Source organism: Vulpes vulpes, chromosome 12 (genome assembly GCF_048418805.1).
Source record: "Vulpes vulpes isolate BD-2025 chromosome 12, VulVul3, whole genome shotgun sequence".
Classification (NCBI taxonomy): Eukaryota; Metazoa; Chordata; class Mammalia; order Carnivora; family Canidae; genus Vulpes; species Vulpes vulpes.
In genome coordinates, this window is record NC_132791.1 from 167,154,160 (window position 1) to 167,175,471 (window position 21,312).

A 21,312-nucleotide genomic window follows, 5' to 3' on the forward strand; every position below is an offset into this window, starting at 1 on the left:
ACAGGTTTAGGTCTTGTCAATGTTGCCAATGTAGTTATGCCAACTTCGTGAGTAACAGGTGCCAGCTCCAGCTGCCACACCCTTGATGAACCTGGTGTTTGGTCCTTAGTCCTCTTGGCCATTCCTGGGAGGGGAGGGTCAATGTGCCCCAGAGCCCTGGGAGGGGGAGGGGACGGGGTCAGTGTGCCCCGGCGCCCTGGGAGGGGGCGGAGGGTCAGCGTGCCCCGGCGCCCTGGGAGGGGGCGGAGGGTCAGCGTGCCCCGGCGCCCTGGGACGGGGCGGAGGGTCAGCGTGCCCCGGCGCCCTGGGACGGGGCGGAGGGTCAGCGTGCCCCGGCGCCCTGGGACGGGGCGGAGGGTCAGTGTGCTGCAGGGCCCTGGGAGGGGGGCGGAGGGTCAGTGTCCCCCGGCGTCCTGGGAGGGGGGCGGAGGGTCAGTGTGCCCCGGCGCCCTGGGAGGGGGGCGGAGGGTCAGTGTGCCCCGGCGCCCTGGGAGGGGGCGGAGGGTCAGTGTGCCCCGGCGCCCTGGGAGGGGGGGGAGGGTCAGTGTGCCCCGGCGTCCTGGGACGGGGCGGAGGGTCAGTGTGCCGCAGCGTCCTGGGAGGGGGGCGGAGGGTCAGTGTGCCCCGGCGCCCTGGGAGGGGGCGGAGGGTCAGTGTGCCCCGGCGCCCTGGGAGGGGGGCGGAGGGTCAGTGTGCCGCAGCGTCCTGGGAGGGGGCGGAGGGTCAGTGTGCCCCGGCGCCCTGGGAGGGGGCGGAGGGTCAGTGTGCCCCGGCGTCCTGGGACGGGGCGGAGGGTCAGTGTGCCGCAGGGCCCTGGGAGGGGGGCGGAGGGTCAGTGTCCCCCGGCGTCCTGGGAGGGGGGCGGAGGGTCAGTGTGCCCCGGCGCCCTGGGAGGGGGGCGGAGGGTCAGTGTGCCCCGGCGCCCTGGGAGGGGGCGGAGGGTCAGTGTGCCCCGGCGTCCTGGGACGGGGCGGAGGGTCAGTGTGCCGCAGGGCCCTGGGAGGGGGGCGGAGGGTCAGTGTCCCCCGGCGTCCTGGGAGGGGGGCGGAGGGTCAGTGTGCCCCGGCGCCCTGGGAGGGGGCGGAGGGTCAGTGTGCCCCGGCGCCCTGGGAGGGGGGCGGAGGGTCAGTGTGCCGCAGCGTCCTGGGAGGGGGCGGAGGGTCAGTGTGCCCCGGCGCCCTGGGAGGGGGCGGAGGGTCAGTGTGCCCCGGCGTCCTGGGACGGGGCGGAGGGTCAGTGTGCCCCGGCGTCCTGGGAGGGGGGCGGAGGGTCAGTGTGCCCCGGCGTCCTGGGACGGGGCGGAGGGTCAGTGTGCCCCGGCGCCCTGGGAGGGGGGCGGAGGGTCAGTGTGCCGCGGCGTCCTGGGACGGGGCGGAGGGTCAGTGTGCCCCGGCGTCCTGGGACGGGGCGGAGGGTCAGTGTGCCCCGGCGTCCTGGGACGGGGCGGAGGGTCAGTGTGCCCCGGCGTCCTGGGACGGGGCGGAGGGTCAGTGTGCCCCGGCGTCCTGGGAGGGGGGCGGAGGGTCAGTGTGCCGCAGGGCCCTGGGAGGGGGGCGGAGGGTCAGTGTGCCCCGGCGCCCTGGGAGGGGGGCGGAGGGTCAGTGTGCCGCGGCGTCCTGGGACGGGGCGGAGGGTCAGTGTGCCCCGGCGTCCTGGGACGGGGCGGAGGGTCAGTGTGCCCCGGCGTCCTGGGACGGGGCGGAGGGTCAGTGTGCCCCGGCGTCCTGGGACGGGGCGGAGGGTCAGTGTGCCGCAGGGCCCTGGGAGGGGGGCGGAGGGTCAGTGTGCCCCGGCGCCCTGGGAGGGGGGCGGAGGGTCAGTGTGCCCCGGCGCCCTGGGAGGGGGCGGAGGGTCAGTGTGCCCCGGCGCCCTGGGAGGGGGCGGAGGGTCAGTGTGCCGCGGCGTCCTGGGACGGGGCGGAGGGTCAGTGTGCCCCGGCGTCCTGGGACGGGGCGGAGGGTCAGTGTGCCCCGGCGTCCTGGGACGGGGCGGAGGGTCAGTGTGCCCCGGCGTCCTGGGACGGGGCGGAGGGTCAGTGTGCCGCAGGGCCCTGGGAGGGGGGCGGAGGGTCAGTGTGCCCCGGCGCCCTGGGAGGGGGGCGGAGGGTCAGTGTGCCCCGGCGCCCTGGGAGGGGGCGGAGGGTCAGTGTGCCCCGGCGCCCTGGGAGGGGGCGGAGGGTCAGTGTGCCCCGGCGTCCTGGGACGGGGCGGAGGGTCAGTGTGCCCCGGCGCCCTGGGAGGGGGGCGGAGGGTCAGTGTGCCCCGGCGTCCTGGGAGGGGGCGGAGGGTCAGTGTGCCCCGGCGCCCTGGGAGGGGGCGGAGGGTCAGTGTGCCGCAGCGTCCGGCCGCACAGCCTGACTGAGGCTACAGCAGGGCTCCGGTGGGCTCGGGAGGAGCGCGAAGGCGGGCGGGCAGGGACCGGACGGCCGCGCACGAAATGCTCGGGTCGTGCTGAGATTCCTGGTGACCGCCATTAGCTGGGAGGAGGCGGGTGACCCGACTTGGACACGCCGGGGTGGTGCCTGGCTTCTCCGGCACTGGCCGCAAGTTGGGTTCGGGCTCCACGGCCGGAGTCTCTGGGAGCGGGGCCGCGCCGACGCCTCCAAGCCTTCGCCTCCGATCCAAACACACGTCCGGGCGTCCTGTCCGAGCCGACAGGGAGACGGAAGCGGGCCAGGGCCCAGGCGCGTACGGGGCCCTCCGGACGGCAGCCGGCGGCAGCTCCTCCACGTCACGACCCGCGCGCTGAAGCGGGGCGCGCACGGAGCCGGAGCCTCCGGAACCAGCGGCTCCCGCGGACGGCGGCGAGGGGCGTCCCCCGCCCCGCCCCGAGGCCTCCCCGTGCCCCACGGAGCCCGACGCCTGGGGCCAGTCAGCCGCCAGAGGAGGGCACATGCCTAGAAGGCCGCGCCTGACTGGCTAAGCTCGGGCGAGTCCTTGGCGCGCCGGGGCCCTCCGGCCGGAAGGGCGGGGCCGGAGGCCGCGGACGGGAGGAAGGGGAGGGGCCGGCGGGGTGGCCCGGGCGCGCCTGCAGGTGCGTGCGCGCGCGCGGGCCGCGGGAGGAGCCGGTCGCGTGAGGCCGGGCCTGCTGTCGTCAGCCGCCTCAGGATGGTCCCCACCGCCTCCACCGCGGCGGCCCTGCCGGAGCCAAGGCGGGCACTTCCGGGGCCCTCGGGTGTCCGTTGGGTCTGTCAGTCAGCGCGCACTCTCCCGAGCGCGTCGTGGCAGGCAAGTGCGTCCCTGAGCCCCGCTCGCCGGGCCGCGGACGCCGCCGCCGGGGCGGCCCCAGCCGGGTCCCTGGGCCCAGCGGAGGCTGGAGCACCTGGGCGGGCCGAGGGCACGCCCGCGCTGACGTAAGCACCGGAGGGCCCTGTAGTGCTCCCCGGCCCGAGGACGGGGGCTGTGGCCGGCGGGCGCTGCCTCCCTCTGGGGCTGGCCGCCTCCGCGCACCCCCGCAGACCTCCCCCTCCGCGTTGGCTCCGAAGTCCCGGGAGGAGTTTCACCGGGCCGGCCGGGTCGGGACCCGCGCCCCCAGCCGGTCTGTGGAGAGAGCTGGGCGGCTGCCCCGGCGCGGGGACTGGGGGCTCCGGCCCAGGCTCGCTGGGCCGTGGGGGCGGTTGCGCGGCTCTTCGCCGGCGACCCGAGGCTCTTGCTGGAATAAAGCAGCAGCGACGCTGACGCACAGGCAGCGCCGTGCGGCTCCGAGGGCTTCCACGTTACAGGACACGGTCACGTCAGCCTCCGCTTGGTGTTCGCGCTGTGCCCCTGGAGCCCCATACCACACCCTGGCAATTTGCTCCTGGGGTGGTGGTGGCAGTGCGGCCGCCTGCAGGCCCTCAGACGCTGTCATCCCACCACAGGCACCCGTGCTGTCCTGGAGGGAGTTGCTATTCATTTATTTAGTGTATTTCTTTTATTGGAGTTCGATTTGCCAACATCTAGCGTATCACCCAGTGCTCATCCCGCCAAGTGCCCCCCTCAGTGCCCGTCACCCAGTCACCCCAACCCCCTGCCGCCTCCCCTTCCACCACCCCTAGTTCGTTTCCCAGAGTCCGGAGTCTCCTGTTCTGTCTCCCTCTCTGATATTTCCCACTCAGTTTCTCTCCTTTCCCCTTTATTCCCTTTCACTATTTTTTATATTCCCCAAATGAATGAGACCATATAATGTTTGTCCTTCTCCGATTGACACGTTGAAGCAAATGGTATTTGTTGTTTTTAATGGCTGAGGAATATTCCATTGTATACATAGACCACATCTTTACTGGAGGGAGTTTCATTTAACATACGGCTTTCACAGTCTTTGCCTTGGGTATTGCAAGTAAGCCCCTGGGCGTGCGGGGGATTGTGGTTGGAAGGTTTGGCCCTGGCAGGAGCGTTCTTCTCACTCCCAAAGGGCCCAGGGCGGGTTGAGCTGGAGTGTGCAGCAAGTGAGTAGGTTCTGGACATAAAGGAGCATGCATACACCTGCTTCTGTGGTCAGCCCCCTCCCCCTCTGTATCAGGACAATGACCTCTCTCTCCCTGGGGCTTAGTAACCTGCCAGTTGAGGAGGAAGCTGGCCCGGATCCTCACCCCACAGTCCTACCCCCCCCCCCGCCCCCACCACAATTTACACAAAGCTCAGAACTTTCTAAGCCTTCCTGTTCTTGTTTTCTAGGAAGAGCACATTTCAAACCTTTGGGAAAGAAGTGTGCTTCATAGATCAGTCGGTAAGGAAAGCAACCTCTCAGCTCTTTTGCCCCAACTCCACCAAGCCTGTGGAATTTGGGAGAGTGGAGAATGTGGGTGGGTCCTCAGACAGCACTTCATCAGGGTGAGTCAGAAATGGGAGTCTATGGTTATAGGGCCTATCACTGGGCCCCCAATATCTCTGTGTAGGGTCACTCTCTGCCTCCCCCACCCCTGGTTCCTGAAGACACTTCAAGACAGGGACTCCGGAGGCCTGGGAGAACCACACTGCCCCCTGAAGTACCTGCTCTGGGCATCTGTTTCTTCATCTGACCCTGGGGAGGATGACTTCCCTTCTCCTGCCTGCCTGTGGGCATGGCAAGGATCCCCTGGGATGGATGTGGAAGCCTTTGCAAATGTAAAACACTGATGGCAGATTGGTACATGAAAAGAGCAACTCTCTCCCCACTGCACTTGGTTGTGCTCCCCAGACTTGCTCATGGTGATGCAGCAGTAAGTGGCTGGGAATCCTAATACACCTGGTCTACAGGCTCTGGTGGTGCCCTTCTAGATGAGTCTGGAGAGAGCCAGGGTAGCCTCCCTCTTTGTGAGCTGCAGGAGGAGCTGGGGCCCCTGCCCCTGGACACCCTGCCTCAACCCTGGCTCTCTCCAAGCATTGGTTTACTATTCCGGAGAGTTCCTTGGCTTAATTCGCAAATGCAGCAGTGAATTTAATTCTCTTTTCTGACTCTCGCTCAGATGTGTCCTGTCCCCAGTACTGTTCATCAAGAGCCCATCTGCTGTGAGTGCCAGGCCAAATGCAGGGGCTACCTGCCGGTGCCCAGGTTTGAGGCGGCGTTGCCTTACTGGGTCCCGTTGTCCCTGAGACCCCGAAAGCAGGTAGGTGACTTGGACTAGGGTTTCTTCATCTGAGTCCACGGTGAACTTCAGGGGACCAGTCACCCCTCAAAGTCATAGGTGGTATAGAGTGGTATCTTAAAATTTCTAGGGGACAGTTTGTGGTTTTTTTTTAAAATTCATATTTTTTCAAAAACCAGATCTATGGAGTTAAGACTGACGTGATAATTGCACATATGTAAAATGTACAGTTTGCTAAGTCTTGACATACATACCCGTCTGTGAAACCACCACTGCTGCTGAGCTAACGTGCATACACGCAACCCTGAAAGGTTTCCTTACGGCCCTTTGTGACTGCCCCCATCCTCCCCACCCTGCTGTGCCCAGGTGACCACTGACCTGTTTTTGTCACCCTAGATCAGTTTGCATTTCCTTGCATTTTATATAAATGGAATCGTATAGTAGGCCCTCTTTGGCTTCGTTCACTCAGTGTAATTATTTCTGAGCTTCATCCATGCAGTTGCTGAGTGGCACTGGGTATCCATCATATGACTGGACCACAGTGCAGCCATTTGTCCACTGAAGGACATCTGCACCATCTCAGAGGTTTTGTTTATCACAAATAAAGCTATTGTGGACATTTGTGTACAAATCTTTGTATGAACACACCTTCATTTCTCTTGGGCGAATACCTAGGAGTGAACTTGTTGGATCGTGGGGTAAGTGTATGTTTAACTTTTTAAAAAACTGCCAACTGTTTTCCAAAGTGGTTGTATCATTTTACATTTGCACTAGCAGTGTATAGAGTTTTAGTCCTCCACATCCTCAGTAACACGTGCTTTGGTCAGTCTTTCAGATCTTAGCTGCCTTAATAGGTGTGTGTCCTCTTGTGGCTTTAGTTTATATTTCCACAGTAACTGGTGATGCCGAGTGGCTCCTCCCTATGCTGTTGGCTTTGTATGTCTTACTTGATATGTATGCATCTGTTCAGATATTTTGCCCATTTAGGAAAACTGGATTGTTTGCTTTTTTTTAAAATCATTGAGTTTTGAGAGTTCTTTATATATTCTAGGTATAATGAGATACTCAATTTATAAACATTTTGTCCATGTTTTTGACTTGTTCTTTTGTTTTCTTATCAATATCTTTCACAGAACATAAATTTTACATTTTGAGGGAGTCCAGTTTATCAATTTGACATTTCCTGGATCTTGCTTAGGTGTGCCCCTTGCCCCCCACCACAGCACAGCAGTATTTTTTTTTTTTTTAGCAGTATTAAGTATACCTAAGAAATCTTTGTGTACGCCAAGATGCCAAGATCAGAAAGGTTTCTCCTGTATTTTTTCCTAGAAGTTTTATAGTTTATAGTTTGTGTTTAGGTCTGTGATCCATTTTAAGTTAATTTTTGTGTGTAGCTTAAGGTATGGCCTGAAGTTCTTTTTTTTCCCGTTGTGGGTGTCCAGTTGTTGTAATGCCATATGTCATAGACACCATGCTTTCTCCACTGGCTTGCCTTTGCACCTTGCCAGAAATCAGCTGTCTGTGTAGCTGTGGGTCTGTTTCCAGGCTTTGTTCCATCCCACTCTTCTAATTGTCTGCACGCCAATGCCATGCTGTCTCTACTGCTGTGGCTTTATAATGAACTTGGAGATCAGATAGTGTGTGTCTCCAATGCCAGTTTTCTTCTTTAAAGTTGATTATTCTAGTTTCCTTGCATTTCCATGTGAATTTTAGAATCCCATCTGCCAGTTTCTAAAGAAACGTCTTGCTGGGCTTTTGGTTGGTATTTTTTGTGTAAATTAGTGTGAAGAGAATCATCTTTTTTAATGACAGTGACTCTTCTGACCTGAGAACTTGGTGACCTCTATATCCCTGTAGGCCTTTTGTGTTTCTCAGGGTTCGCTTGTAGTCAGCAATGCACAGGTCTGGCACACCTTCTGTCTCACTGATCTGTGAGTGTTTTATAGTTTTGATGACATCATTTTATTTTTTTTATTTATTTTTTTTAATATATATATATATTTTTTTATTTATGATAGTCAGAGAGAGAGAGAGGCAGAGACACAGGCAGAGGGAGAAGCAGGCTCCATGCACCGGGAGCCCGACGTGGGAATTCGATCCCGGGTCTCCAGGATCACGCCCTGGGCCGAAGGCAGGCGCTAAACCGCTGCGCCACCCAGGGATCCCTGATGACATCATTTTAAAAATTTAGTTTATGATTGCTGATTGCTCATTGCTAGTACTAAAAATACCACTGATTTTTGTATTTTGATCTTGCATCCTACGGTAATGCTTATCTCCTTTATTCTAGGAGCTCTTTTGTAGAGTCCATCAAATTTTCTACGTAGATGATCATGTCTTCTGCAGGGAGAGATGATTTAATTCCTTCTTTTCTGGTTTGGATGCCTTTATTTTTCTTGCCTGACACTCTAGCTAGAACTTCTGGTGTACTGTAGAGTGGAGTGGGGAGATAAGATGTCCTTATCTTCTCCAAGGGACAGCATTCAGGTTTTCATCATGAAGCATGATGTTAGCTGTTGGTTTAGATGCCCTGCATCAGGCTGAGGGTGTTCCTGGCTATTCCTAGTTTGCTGAGAGGTTTTATCCAAAATAAATGTTGGATTTTATCTGTGTCTATTCAGAGCATCATTTTTTTTTTTTTTTTTTTGGTTTGTTAATATGACGGATTGCATTGATGGATTTTCCAAAGTTAAACCACTTCCTGGGAGAAATCCCCTTTAATCAGGATGCATTCTCCTTCATATTTTTGATTAGAAGTTTTGCTTGTATATTCATGAGGGTTATTGATCTGCATTGTCCTTGTTTGCCTTTGTATTCAGATGATGCTGATCTGGAGTTGAGAAGTATTCTCTCATTTTCACTTTTCTGGAAGACTTAGTGTAGAATTGGTATTATTTCTTCCTTAAATATTTGGTAGGATTTATCATTGAAGCCATGTGGGACAGAGCTTCCTTGTGGGAAGGTTTTTTTAACTACAAATTTATCTTCTTGTATAGATAACAGAGTTATTCAGGTTGTTTGCTTCTTTTTTAGTGAGCTTTAAGGAATTTGTTAATTACATCATTGTCAAATTTATTGGCACAATGTTGTTCATAATGTTCTCTGATCACTCTTTTAATACCAGTGGAATCTGAAATGAGGCCCTCAATCTGAAATGAGGCCCTCTCTCTCGTTTCTTGTTTTTTTAGTAGACTCTCAAAGGGGTCATTGGCTTCAAGATGACTGAGTCATGTTGTCCTAGGCAGTGATGATGGCCTCAGTCCCTCCTGTTGGTCACTGTGTCATTTGAGAGTCAGGAAGGGTAGGTATTATTGTACCCCTTTAAAGAATGGGCACACTGAGGTCCAGAAAGGACAGGCTTTACCAGGGTCACAGTGTCAGTTCATAGCAGATGAGGGATTAGAACCCAGGACTCTCCTCACTGAGTTGTGCTGGTGGGCTTCAGGGAGGAGGTGACCCTAAGCAGGATGGAAGGACTATAGAAGACAGTGTGCCCAGCCTGTCTCATGTGTTCTGCCTGGGCTCCCTGCCTCCATCCTCTTTAGTCTGGCTGTCCATGTTTGAGCTGCAGCCCCATAAGCTTTGAAGACCGTGGATCTGGTCCTGTTGCTCCTCTGAAGCTCCCAGTTCCTGAGTGTGGACTGGAGTCCCTGACACAGTCTCTGGGGTCCTTCCTGATCTTGCCTCCCCACCCCCATCTCCAGCCTCCTTTCCACTTGCTGCTCAGGCTCCTGTTCCAGTGGAGGGGAGTGTTAGGAGCAAATCACAGAAAATGGACCCACCATGGGTTCATCCAGGTCTTTGGTAGAGAGAGGGCTCTTCTAGGATTGGTTTGATGCTTACCAGCATGTCTAAGGACCAGAGTCTTTACTCAGAGTGTTGGCATTGTCACCTTTAGTGTTTCAAGATGGTGGCCATGGGTCTCTGTTTTATACCATGATACACATGACAGAAAGTGAGCATTTCTGGGGTCCTCCTTTTTCCAGGGTGGCATAGAAGGCTTACCCTCCCATTCTCTTCTTATCAGGGATAAAACATTCCCAGAAGCCTCGACGTACTTCTTGTTCCTCTCTTCATCCTCATGTTCTTACTCATTCCTGGCAAAGCCCTGACTGGCTGATGCTGATCCCTTGGATCTGGGCACTTTGCCCCTTGAGTAAAGCTGGGTTCTTTTAAGAAGGGGGGTTGGGTTGGTAAATGATTGCTGTCTGGGCAATTGACAGGGTCTGCCTGGGACGTTGGTTCTGTCCACATCCTGAGGCCTCTCAGACAGGTACCTGCTGCTGTTCCGCCTTCACCTAGCCTGCCCCCTGTGATGTGGCTCAGTGATGTTTCTAGACAGATTTTTCTGGCCTGCAGTTTTCTCCCAGCTCCTGCTGCTCCGCCACATCCTGGCATTATCTTTCAGCTGGACAGTGCTGCATAATGAACTGCTGTGGGCAGGGCAGGTCTTTGCTTCTAATACCATGCATGCTGCAGAGAATGTGCTTAGCAGGTGCTTGGTGGAGGGGGCAGACCTGACTGGAGTGTGCTTATCCTGCTGGGCAAGGCCATGCTCGAAGGAGGTAGGGGTCGATGGAGGTTCCCAGGTTCTCCAGAACCTGTTCCATCTCCTCTTTTGGGTGAGCCTTCAACCCCTTGGCCCTCCCCTCTGGGATCCTGTGCTTTGTAGCACGTCACATACATGCTCTGGTCTGGTTCTCCTTGGCCTTGGGAAGTCAGCAGGTCCACTCACAAGTGTATGGTAGGAACTTAGGGTGGTATAAAGGGGATACCCTGCCTGCGCCTCCCCTGAGGCTTCCTTGTGTGGCCTGGAGATGGGCTACATGTGTGCTCTTTCACTAGCGATGTGTAACACATTGCCTGAATGCCTGGTTTGAAACAGCAGTCAATGTCATCACTCAGGTGTCTGAGGGCCTCGGCCGGGTGGCCCAGCCCCACCTGTCCCTGATCTTGGGGCCAGTGTGCCATCCCAGACATTGTAGAGGCCAGTGTGGCCTCTTTGCCTGGCCAGATCTGGCTGTTGTCACTTCCTTCTCGTTCTGTGGGCCAAACCAGTGCATGGCCTAACTTGAGTCCAGGGACGGGCTCCATGCTACCCCTCTGCTGGAAGAAACTGGGGTTGCAGGACAATGTGCAGGGCTGTGTGGGGGGGGAAAAGAATGGGGCAAGGCCATGGTCTCCCCACAACTCATGCACAGAAAGTATGGCGTGTAGATTCTGTATAAAACCTATACATACTGCACGCTCCGTTTCCCATTTAACATCACATCTCTGTGCGGACAGATGGGTCTGCCTCATGCTTTTCAGAGGCTGCAATATTCCCTTGTCTCCATATCCCCTGTTTATTATCCCTTACAGACGAGGTTTCAGGCTCTTGGGCCTCTACAGCCAGCACTGTAGCTAATGTTCTTTGCAAGTGTCATTTTGCAGATGCACACATATCCCAGAGTGGAGTTGGTGGATCAAACACTGTCCACTGTTGACTCTGACCCATGTTTTCAGAAAGCTGGCAGAGCCTGCTTTATAGCCTAGAACACTGAGGCTCAGAGGGGCTGGATATTGTGCCCAGGGCTAGTCCTGGAGGCCTCCAGATTTAGGATAGCCACATCTCCTGACTTCACAGGACTGCAGACACTGCAGAGGTGCAGGTGCCCCTGGGAATGTCATAGAGGGGAGAAAGCTTCCTCAGCTGGGTGATTGGGGTGTGCCTGTGGGAGGGTACAGAAGAGGAGCCCCCCAGGACCCTGTCCCAAGGTGAAGGTTTCTGGAGCACAACCCCTTTGGACCTTCTCTTCCCTTCCTCTCTGTTAGATCCAAAAGATGGTCCAGTTTTATATCCCTAAAACCTCCGAGGCATGCCCCTGCCCATGCCACCGCTTTGGGGGCCGCCTCCCGATGCCTAGGGATCAGGCAGTGATGCCCTACTGGGTGCCTCAGGTCCTGAGGCCTCACAAGAAGGTAAGAGGGAGGCTCACAGCAGTGAGGTCCAAGAGGGATCCAGAGATGGGGTGGAGGGTGCTGGTTTCTTTCCCCACAGTGGCCTCCACTGGAAGGGAGTTTGGGTAGCAGAGGGCAGGAGGTGGGTGTGTGCAGGGGCGGGGGCAGCTTGGTGTGCTGGGAGGGTGGGTCACACTGCTGTCTGAAGGCGGTCCCCCATCACTGCTGCCACCTTTATTGCTATCACTCCTGCCTCCTGCTCCTCTCCCCTCTTTTCTTTCACCCCCTTCACCTTGCCTTAGCACCCTTTCCAGTTCTCGGGGCATCCTGGCAGGCAGAGGGAGGAGCTGGGAAGAACCATTGCTCTGACTTTCTGTCCTGGATTTTCAGGTCTGTCTGCCCCTCCATATCTCTGGACTCCAGAGCAGTGACTGCTGGAGTGGTTGGCTAGGTCCAGCGCTCCTCTGCCCATGGTCCCTCTTCTCTCATACTTTATGGGTGTCCTGGGTGGTCAGTAGAGGCTTCCTTTCTGCCTTCACCTACTTATCATTTGCTAGTTTTCTCTCATCAAGTAGCAGACTGTCCCCAGAATTAAGACTCAGAGGACTTTTAAAAGGGGACCATGGCTTGGATTCTGAGCTGGCCACAGCCCTTTCCTTGTTTCTGACCAAATCACTAGGCCCACCCTTCTGGTAAATCACCAGGCCGGGGCTTACACATTTGCCCCATTCTTTTCTTTTAGGTGGTGAAAAGGCAGCAGAGTTTTACAGGCATCCAAGGTAACAGACCATACACGTCTCATCCTCTCCCACTCCCCAAGGAAGGCGGGGTCTCATGGTGGGGATGGGGAGACTTCTTTCATCCCCAGATGTCTGTAAAAGAAAGATGGACATGTGACACACATCCCGCATCTTCACTCCCTTCTCTTGCCAGGCATCACTGGCTACCTACCATTTTTCCTCAGTGAACCTAGAGAAGCCATAGACTCTACAGTCTGTCTGCATTAGCTTTCAAAGTGAAGCCAATTTGCAGCCTGGAGTTAGATGTTATCTAAAGTATATTTTCTTTTAAGCTCTGGTCTTGTATAGTTCATGACATAGTGTATGTCTGTGTGTTTGGTATATACACTCACGTATACACTTATGACCTAGTAAATGTATTTACTAACGATATGGCACATATACCTACATGTACATATGCAGGATGCTATATTTTCATGACATAATATTTAGGCATATATTCATTTTGGAGTATATTTGTAAAACACTTATATATTTGAAACCTAGGATATATATGTTCTTATAATTAAGGCAGATGTAGTACATACCATATATTCATCTGTTCATGATGCAGTATATATCTGTAACAAAGTGTATTCTTGGATTTATGTATTTGTGAGCCAGTGTATACTCATGAACTCATGTCAGCGCTTGAGGAGATGGTACTTCCGTTCCCACCTTTACTTTCTCTGTCTCTAAAACAAGTGGGTTGGATTGCTCTTGAAGGTGTTTTCTGGCACTGATAGCAAACATGTATGGTTCCTCTGCATTGGTGTGAGCAAAGGAGTGGACATGCTGTGTGGCTTGCAACAGGGGTCCTCCCCTGGCCCAGCTGTGCCCATGCTCTGTGTGGTGAGCACCCCTCCCTGAAAACTGTGATGGAGGGAATGGATGGATGCCTGGCTGGGGCTGGGTTCTTGTGATGGGTGAGCAGTTTGAGCAGCCTGCCCAGAGCCCAGGAGCACAGGGCTGGGTGGGAAAGTGTCCAGGAAATGAGTGGCCAACAGCCAGCATGCCTACCTCTTAATGCTGCAAAAATGCATATTTTCCCTGATAATAAAAATAATTAGAAGCTGCACAGATGTACATAGCCTTTGTGGGGGTAGTTTAGAGGCATTTATCAAATATTTGTTGAGATATAATTGACGTAGAACATATTAGTTTCAGGTGCACGGTGTAACAATTTGATACTTGTGTTTATTGTGAAATGACCAACTTAAGTCTAGTTAACATCTGTCACCTCACAGTTACACATTTTATTTTTTGTGGTGAGAACCTTTAAGATCTACTTTCTTAGTCACTTTCAAATATACATTATGGTGTTATTAAATATGATCACTGTGCTACATGTTAGATCCCCAGGACTTATCTATTTTATAACTAGAAGTTTGTATCTTTTGACCACTTCATCCATTTCTCTCATCTTTCAACTTTTGTAATATACTTGATCTTGAATCCAGCAAATCCATGTCCAGGTAATGTCTGGTAGATACTCTTACATACATGCTGGTGTGCAGCAGCAGTATCCTTGGCAAGGTATCTGAAGCAGCTGAAGCGTCTCCCAGTGGGAGGATGGACATATATGAGGATGTGTTTCTAATGTGGCGCCTGCCAACATAGAGTGTGCAGCTGTTAGGAGGATGGGAGGGAGCCCCAGACACGTTGCAGCATGGAAAAACAAGTGGCTTCAGTCTGTGCAGTAGTACTCCATCCATGTGCATCTGAGAATAGCTAAAGCCCTGTTTGGTTGTGGATGTGGGTTCCGTGCAGTGTGTCTGGCTTGACAGTCACAGGTTACCCATGTGGGTGGGGAAGACAGGAGGTAAACAACCAGAAGAGCAAGACTAGGGGCTGTATAACAAACAAAACACGAAGCAGCACATTGGCTCAAGTTTGGGAGAGAAGAGCCAGAAATCACCTTAGGAAATAAACTATAGTGGTAGGACAAGAAAGTTGGAGAAACTGCTCTTTTAACTGTATAACCACACACTTACGGATTATTTTTATTGGTTGTTTTTGGCTTTGAATACTCTGCATCTTTAAGAAAAGCCAAAAGCTCAGTTTGTTGTTGAATCCTATGCATCAATTTGATACGTTTTCAAAGGCTGTGCTAACTTTCATTGCAGTCCTTGTTAATAGTTTGGGAAATTTAGCCTTAACCCTTTCAGTCCAGAAGGTTTTCCCAGGATAGGATTGAGAGCCCAGGTCTCACTACTATCAGGACAATTAGGATCTGTCTCCCCTTGAGCTTTGTAGAGAGAGGTTTAAAAATATGATTTAAGAAAAGTGGCTTAAAAATATTTCCTGTACCCTCAAATCCAGATTATTTCCATTTTAAAGAGAAAATCATGTATTTTCATTTGTAAAGAGAGGGCTCATTTGCTTTTCTTCCCTATGCTTTGCAGCAGGATTTTTTAATAAAGAAAATAATATGTTTTATATTAATCATGCTTTTACACATTGGTATAATCAGAGTAGTAATACAGTGTATAATACAATGCAGTATATGTGTAGGATATGTTACATAGTGTATGAATATAGCATAATTTGTAGTAGTAGCATGTTAGTGCTATAATGTAAATATAATATCAGTTTAGTCACATGTTGACCAAAGCAGATCTCAAAAGCCAGGATCAAGGAAATGGAAACAGTAGAGTCCCATTTGTAGTTGTGGTTTTTTCAAATACTCAAATAAACCCCATGTTTCCATCACTAAGTTCTACTCATTATCAGCTTCTCGCCAGTCTGGTTTCTTCTGAGCTTAACCCACTTGTTCACCCTTCCAAAAAAACAACAAAAAAAGAAAGATTAATGGGAAACAGGTCGCAGCTAAATTCTGTATTCTTTCATTCATAACTAGTTCATGATGTGGCTGTCAGGGATAAAGATTCAAAAGACACTGGCACGAGCCCCATAGCCCAGAAATAAGTAAACAGCAGTGTTTGTTGTATCTCCATGGATGTTGGCCAGCATTTATGTGCTCAGGGCTGTGACCAGCCTCCCTGGGACACCTGGCGTCCTTGCCCTGGGTTCTGGAGGGTTCTCTCATGTGTGGTGTGCAAATGCGGCACTCTGTCCCCACTCTGCCCAGGGCCTGACTTGCTTTCTTGCCTAGAACCTGCCCTGGGCTTGCGTTCCTGGTACAACCGTTGGCGGATCTGCTGTGATGGGCACCTTCTCCTCAAGTGGCAGCAGCTCCAGGCCCTTCACCAGCATGAACCACTGGCCCCAGGGAAGGGAGCAAGCATCCCGGCCCCGCTGCTGCCCCGCAGCCTCCTGACCCTCCTGCAGGCTGTCCTGAGGGTCGTGGTGGCCATTCGGTGAGCAGGCATGGAGCGGGGGCAGTGGGGGCACTGTTTTGGTCAGGGGCTGGGAGCAGTTGGTTGTGGCTGAATGAAAGGGTGAGGAATGGCTGCAGTGGGATCACCATGGTGCTGTTCTCACTGTGCGCAGTTGCACTGTGATCTTATTCTACCACACGCTTCATGAACGAGCAATCCAGGCATATCAGAGCTGACAGTGGGGCACTGGGCATCTCGGGGCTGCCTGCCTTTCTTTCCTCACCTCATCACTTTCCCCAGGTCCTCTGGTGGTCTACCACTGGTTCCAGTTTATGCACATTTCCAACACATCAAGGTTGAAGGTAGCTGCTGTTTGCCCAGGCATCCTGCTGGGGAGTAAGCACAGCTTCAGGCCTGGAGACCTGTGACCTCTCCCCCAGCCTGGTCCCAGCCATCAAGGCTACATCTGGGAAAACCCTTGCCCCAGCCTCGACCCACTAGCTTCATCCAGGCCTTGTCACCTGGAACACCACTGAGGCTTGCTCCCATGGAGCCTCCAGGGCACGCTCCCCACCCCTGCCCAGGGACAGGCAGGGCTGCTTCCTTTGGTCTACTCAGGCTCTTTGATCACACCTGTGTGCAAGGGCATGCAGACATACAAGTGTATGTGGGTAGAAGATGTGCAAAACTGTATGGGTGTGTGAATGCATGCAGATCAATTTACATATATTATTTGCTTCTTAATCATCTGTCTTCATGTAATTGTAAGAGGAATATTCTAGAAAGTGTCCAGTATCTGAAAATGGTTGTATATGTCTTCTGTCCAGTGTCCTCGTTATTGTCGTTCATAGCAGGGGGGTAGCTCTGTCTTTGTCTCTGGTCCTGGCGGGAAGCAGAAGGCCCTCCCCACTGCACCCTGTTTGTCTGCTTTCCTGGTGTTGGGCACCTGTGCTGCCTCTGATCCTGTGATTACAAACAACGCCACGGGGCACATCTGTATGAGAGTGCCTGCATGGACCCATAGCCTCTCTAGGGCATGTGCTCTTGAGAAGAGGGCTGAGGCAAGGGTCTGGGAGCTTTGGGTGATCTGTGAGTATGAGGGGGTTTGTGAAACCGTGAGATTGTTCCTTCTTTGCTTTGCATGAAAATTCATCTGTTTTTGTGTGTTTGCCAACTTGACTGTCAAAGTGAATTGGACTCCCCTGTGCCCACTCTGGGAAGAGCAAAGAAAGAAGCTTGGCTGTAGATAACACATGAGGTAGATGGTCAGGGTCGGCTAAAGGGAAGTGCAAATGATCATGTAGGAGGCGTTTGCCTCAGAGCCAGGCTCTTAGGGCCGAAGTGCCAGCTGTTCAAGAGAACTATCTTGTCTGGCTGGGGTGTCTGTGGGGTGCCTGTGAGATTCCCCAAATTACACGACCAGCACATCTCAGGAGAAACTTCAGACTGCCTGTGGGCTGGCCTGGCAGAGATTTGCTAGAATTGTGAAGGCTGCAGAACAGGCAAGCTCAGGACCTTCCCAACAGGGACTCTTGAAGGGCCCTGACAGTCACACTTAACTTCTCAGTGGGGCCTGCTGCAGCCTCCTCGAATTGGGTCCCTTTCACAGCTGTGCAAGGCTGAGACTCTCCACCCTGAGGGGGAGAGTGGGCTCTAGGGGCTGAATGCCTCATCAGAAGATCCATGCCTAGGGCAGCCCGGGTGGCGCAGCGGTTTAGCGCAGCCTGGGGTGTGATCCTGGAGACCCGGGATCGAGTCCCACGTCGGGCTCCCTGCGTGGATACTGCTTCTCCCTCTACATGTGTCCCTGCCTCTCTTTCTGTCTGTGTCTCTCATGAATAAATAAATAAACAAAATCTAAAAAAAAAAAAAAAAAAAAATCCATGGCTAGAAGTGAGCCAGTTACAATACACCCTGGTGTTGCCTTACTGCAATCTTTCCTGCCTGGGCTCCTCGGGAACTCAGGTGGCATCCCTGTCCCTTCCTGCCAACCCATGGAGGCTCCCTGACAGGTCCTGCCAGGGCAGCATGGGCTTAAGTGTGGGGCACAGTTTGGAATAACTGCCTATTCTTTGTTTTCCAGACAGTTGTTCTGGGTTTGAAGTTGGAATCTTCAGCCACTGCCGAGAACATCAACGAGAACTTCAGTCATAATCAAGGTCTTTAAGGAAAGTTGTCGCATTAGGAGGAGTCTGTGATAATAGCCATTTTTTCAGGTCATCTAGCTCACACCCGGGGTAGAGTCCAAGTTCTTTCTCATCAGGCAGTGCTTGGTTGTTAACAGCTGCCCTGGGTGCGGGTGAGACTCTGGTGTAAATGCGGCCAATAAATATTATTTGTGAAACTCCAAAGTGGCCCCTATTTGGATGGTGACACTGGTTCTGCTTTGGAGAGGGGGGTGGGGAACATGTTCTCCAGCTGGCATTCCTGGGTGGGGGGAGGGCCTCTGGGTCTCTCTTCCTTCTGCCCCAGTAATGGGCCAAAGGTGGTGGTAGCACCAGTGTCAGGTAGCTCACACTTTAGTAAGTAGCATAAAATTATGTGAATTGAGTTTTTAAAACTTGAGATGTCATTTGCATACCATAAAATTCACCTTTTTATAGCATACAATTCAGTGGATTTCAGTGTATTTACACAGTTGTGCAGCCCTCCCCCTGGTGTCTCATTCCATACCCATGTGGTCACCTCAGAAAGAAACCCTGCACTGGGGACGCCTGAGTGGCTCAGTGGTTGAGGTCTGCCTTTAGCTCAGGTTGTGATCCCAGGGTCCCGGGATGGAGTCCTGCATGGGGCTCCCCACAGGGAGCCTGCTTCTCCCTCTGTCTATGTCTCTGCCTCTTTCTCTGTGTCTCTCATGAATAAATACATACAATCTTGTTTAAAAAACAAAAAAACAAAAAAACCCTGCACTGATCATGCATCATTCTTCCTCCTCTTCGCCTAGCCTCTGGCAACCACTTGCCTACTTTCTGACTTTTCCTGTTCTGGATATTTCATGTGCATGCAGTTCTGTAGCATGTGGGTCTGTTGTGTCTGGCACTTCTCAACATGTGCAGTGTTTGTGGTGCACAGCCGCGTTGTAGCGTGTGTGAGCACTGCATTCCTTTTTATGGCAAAGGCACTCTGTCATGTGGATACATCACAGCTTGCTGGACCTTTGGGTTGTTTCCACCTATTGGCTTACGGTGACTAGTGCTGCTTTGAACATTTGCTTTTGTGTGGACATGTTTCCATTTCTCTTGGGTCGGCATGTGTGAATGCTGGGTCATAGAGTAACTCTGTTTACTGTTTTGTGAGGCCACTTCTTTTCTCTACAGTGCAGAATGGCACCATTTCATATTCACAGTCCTGCCAGCCAGGCAAACTAGTTTGGATTCTCCACATCTTTGCCAACACTCATTATTAGCCTTGTTTGGATGATGGCCATCCTTGTGGGTATGAAATACTGTCTCATCATGGTTTTGATTTGCATTTCCCTAATGACTTGTGATGTTGAACATCTTTCTGTTTGCTCATCGGCCGTTTGCATGTCTTCTTTGGAGAGATGTTTGTTCAGACTCGTTGCCTGTGTTTTAATTGGATCACCCATTTTTTTCATTGTTGTTGAGTTTGTGTTCTGTCTGTGTTCTAGATAGTAGGTCCTTATTAGATGTATCATTTGAAGGTATTTTTCCCTGCAGGTTGCCTTTTCACTCTCTTGATTACCATCGAAGTACAAAAGTTTTTAATTTTGATGAAATTCAGTTTTTTTTTTCCTTAGGTTGCTGTGCTTTAGGTCAGATGGTCATGTCTAAGAAACTGTTGCCTAATCCAGTGTCCAAAGACTTACCTGTGTTTTCTTTTAAGAGATTTATAGTTTAGCTCATACATTTGGGGCTTTGATCTATTTTGAGTTAGTTTTGTAACTTTCATATATGGCGTGAGATACATGTATATGGTGTTCTTTTGCATGTGGATATCCAGTTGTTCCACATAACAGTTATAGAAATGGAGAACAGACTGGTGGTTGCCAGGGGTTCAGGGGTGAGGATGGGGGTGGGTGGGAGGGAAGTAGGTGCCACCACCCAAGGACAACATGAAGCATTCTGTGGTGATGGAAACATCCCGTATCTTGACTTTATTGATCTTCTGGTTGTGATATGCTACAGTTTTGCAAGATGTTACTAATTGGGGCAAACTGGATGAGGGATAACATGGGGTCTCTCTGTATTATTTCTTGAAAAGCCACCCTGGCTGAAGCAAGTTGAATGGAGTCCTGCCCAGAGACAGCAGGAATGACGCTGGGATGCGAGTGCCTAAGCCTGCCGAGGTAGTAGAAGAGTATGTGACCCCTTTGTTCAGAAATCCCCCGGACACACTCCCAGGGGGTGACATGCACTTGTCGTTAATGCAGCAGCGACACTGGGCTGGCCCAGCCTGGGTACTCCTGCCTGTGCGTGTTGTCCTGAAGCTGGACATGAGGAACCACGAGAGGGCACTGTCCAAAAGTCTCTTGCCTGGAAACCTCTTATAAATGCCGGAGAAGCCAGAGGAGGTCAGGATGTGTGGGCCCAGCCTAGTCAGGCCCTCCTTTGACCTGCAGCCTCCCTCTGTTGCTGATTGCTTTGTCTAGGCCAGGCCTGGAAATCTGCAACCTTCCAGGCAGAATGTGTTCCAAGGAGTTTAAGGAGTTTTGAGAAACACATTCCTGTGGTCCTTGGCACCTCAGATTCAAGTCAGGGAGTCCAGAGAAACTGCTTCCTCTGCCTCCCCATCTCTTCTAGTTGCCGCCTTCTCTCTTCTAGTCCCCTTCCCCTGCCTCCCGGGCTGCCCCCAATCTCCTGCCCCTCCCACTTTCCTCTCTTCCACCCCCCTACTGCTCTATTTCCCTACCTTTTCACTCCCTCTCTCTCCTCCTATCCTCTTCCATTTCTCATACCACTTATGAGTAGTTACCGTGTAGCTCAGCTCTGGCCAGTAGAAGTTTCTGCAGTGATAGCATGTTGTAGATCTGCACTGATCAGTACAGCAGCCACAAGCCACATGTGGCTATTGAACATTTAAGATATGGCCACTACAACTGATGACCTGAATTATAGTTTAAATTAATTTACCATGTGTGCCTAGCAGCTAGCATGTTGGACAGCAAAGATGTCCAAAGATGGGGTCTTGTGACTGCTGCCTTTGACCAGTCCTGAGCTATAGTGGCCATCTAGAATGTTTACCTGAGCCTGGTTACAGTGTTTATTTTAGATATGCTGGTCTGCTTTTCACTTTCCTAAGTCTTGTTACTGCTGTGAGGGTAAGGGCAACAGGCTCCCTGGGACCCCATTTCCACCCCAAGTACTTGGTAGCTCCCAGGTGTGCTGAAGACTCTTGATGTCCTGGCAGGTGGAGCAAGCATTCACCTCTGGTACAAGTGTAGAGGCCCAAACCCTGAGAGAGAGGTGATCTGCCACCCTGCCTGTGCCACACAGAACCAAGCTAGCTCCCAGGGACCTCAGTGGCCTGGAGGCTCTTCCAAACGGGGGAATGGTATCTCTGTTTTTTTGGGAAGAAGCCTGTCTGCTGCCCACCCGGGGACCAAGGACACCAAGCCATCAGAGAATCCATCCTTTGAAAAAATGTGCTGGAGAATGTGGCCAAGCCACTGCCATGCATCAAAGCAGCCACACCCAACTGACAAGGAAACTGAAGAGCTCCTCAGCCTTTATCAGGAAGGAATTCTCTCCACCCGTCCTGGGGCTCTGGCCCCTGTCCTCATCCTTTTTTTTTTTTTTTTTTAAAT

General features: G+C 52.6%; 1 protein-coding gene across 2 annotated transcripts; it reads left to right on the plus strand.

Annotated features, from left to right (window-relative positions):
• Positions 1–3,039: 3,039 nt before the first annotated feature.
• C12H16orf95 (chromosome 12 C16orf95 homolog) lies at positions 3,040–17,896 on the plus strand. 2 transcript variants are annotated; one of them, XM_026004949.2, is made up of 7 exons: positions 3,040–3,352; positions 4,656–4,707; positions 5,426–5,566; positions 11,360–11,506; positions 12,228–12,264; positions 15,380–15,584; positions 17,629–17,896. In XM_026004949.2, exons 1-7 carry the CDS (start codon positions 3,108–3,110, stop codon positions 17,645–17,647), a joined length of 846 nt encoding a protein of 281 aa, XP_025860734.2. In that variant the 5' UTR covers positions 3,040–3,107; the 3' UTR covers positions 17,648–17,896. The 2 variants fall into 2 exon arrangements, with proteins under 2 accessions (XP_025860734.2, XP_072587480.1); XM_072731379.1 differs by lacking the exon at positions 11,360–11,506.
• Positions 17,897–21,312: the final 3,416 nt, after the last annotated feature.

Coding starts and splice junctions, on each gene's coding strand:
- C12H16orf95 (XM_026004949.2), top strand. CDS start 3,108: ATGGTCCCCACCGCCTCCACCGCGGCGGCCCTGCCGGAGCCAAGGCGG. Junction 3,353..4,655: donor GAGGGCACGCCCGCGCTGAC/GTAAGCACCGGA, acceptor CTTGTTTTCTAG/GAAGAGCACATTTCAAACCT. Junction 11,507..12,227: donor TCCTGAGGCCTCACAAGAAG/GTAAGAGGGAGG, acceptor CTTTTCTTTTAG/GTGGTGAAAAGGCAGCAGAG.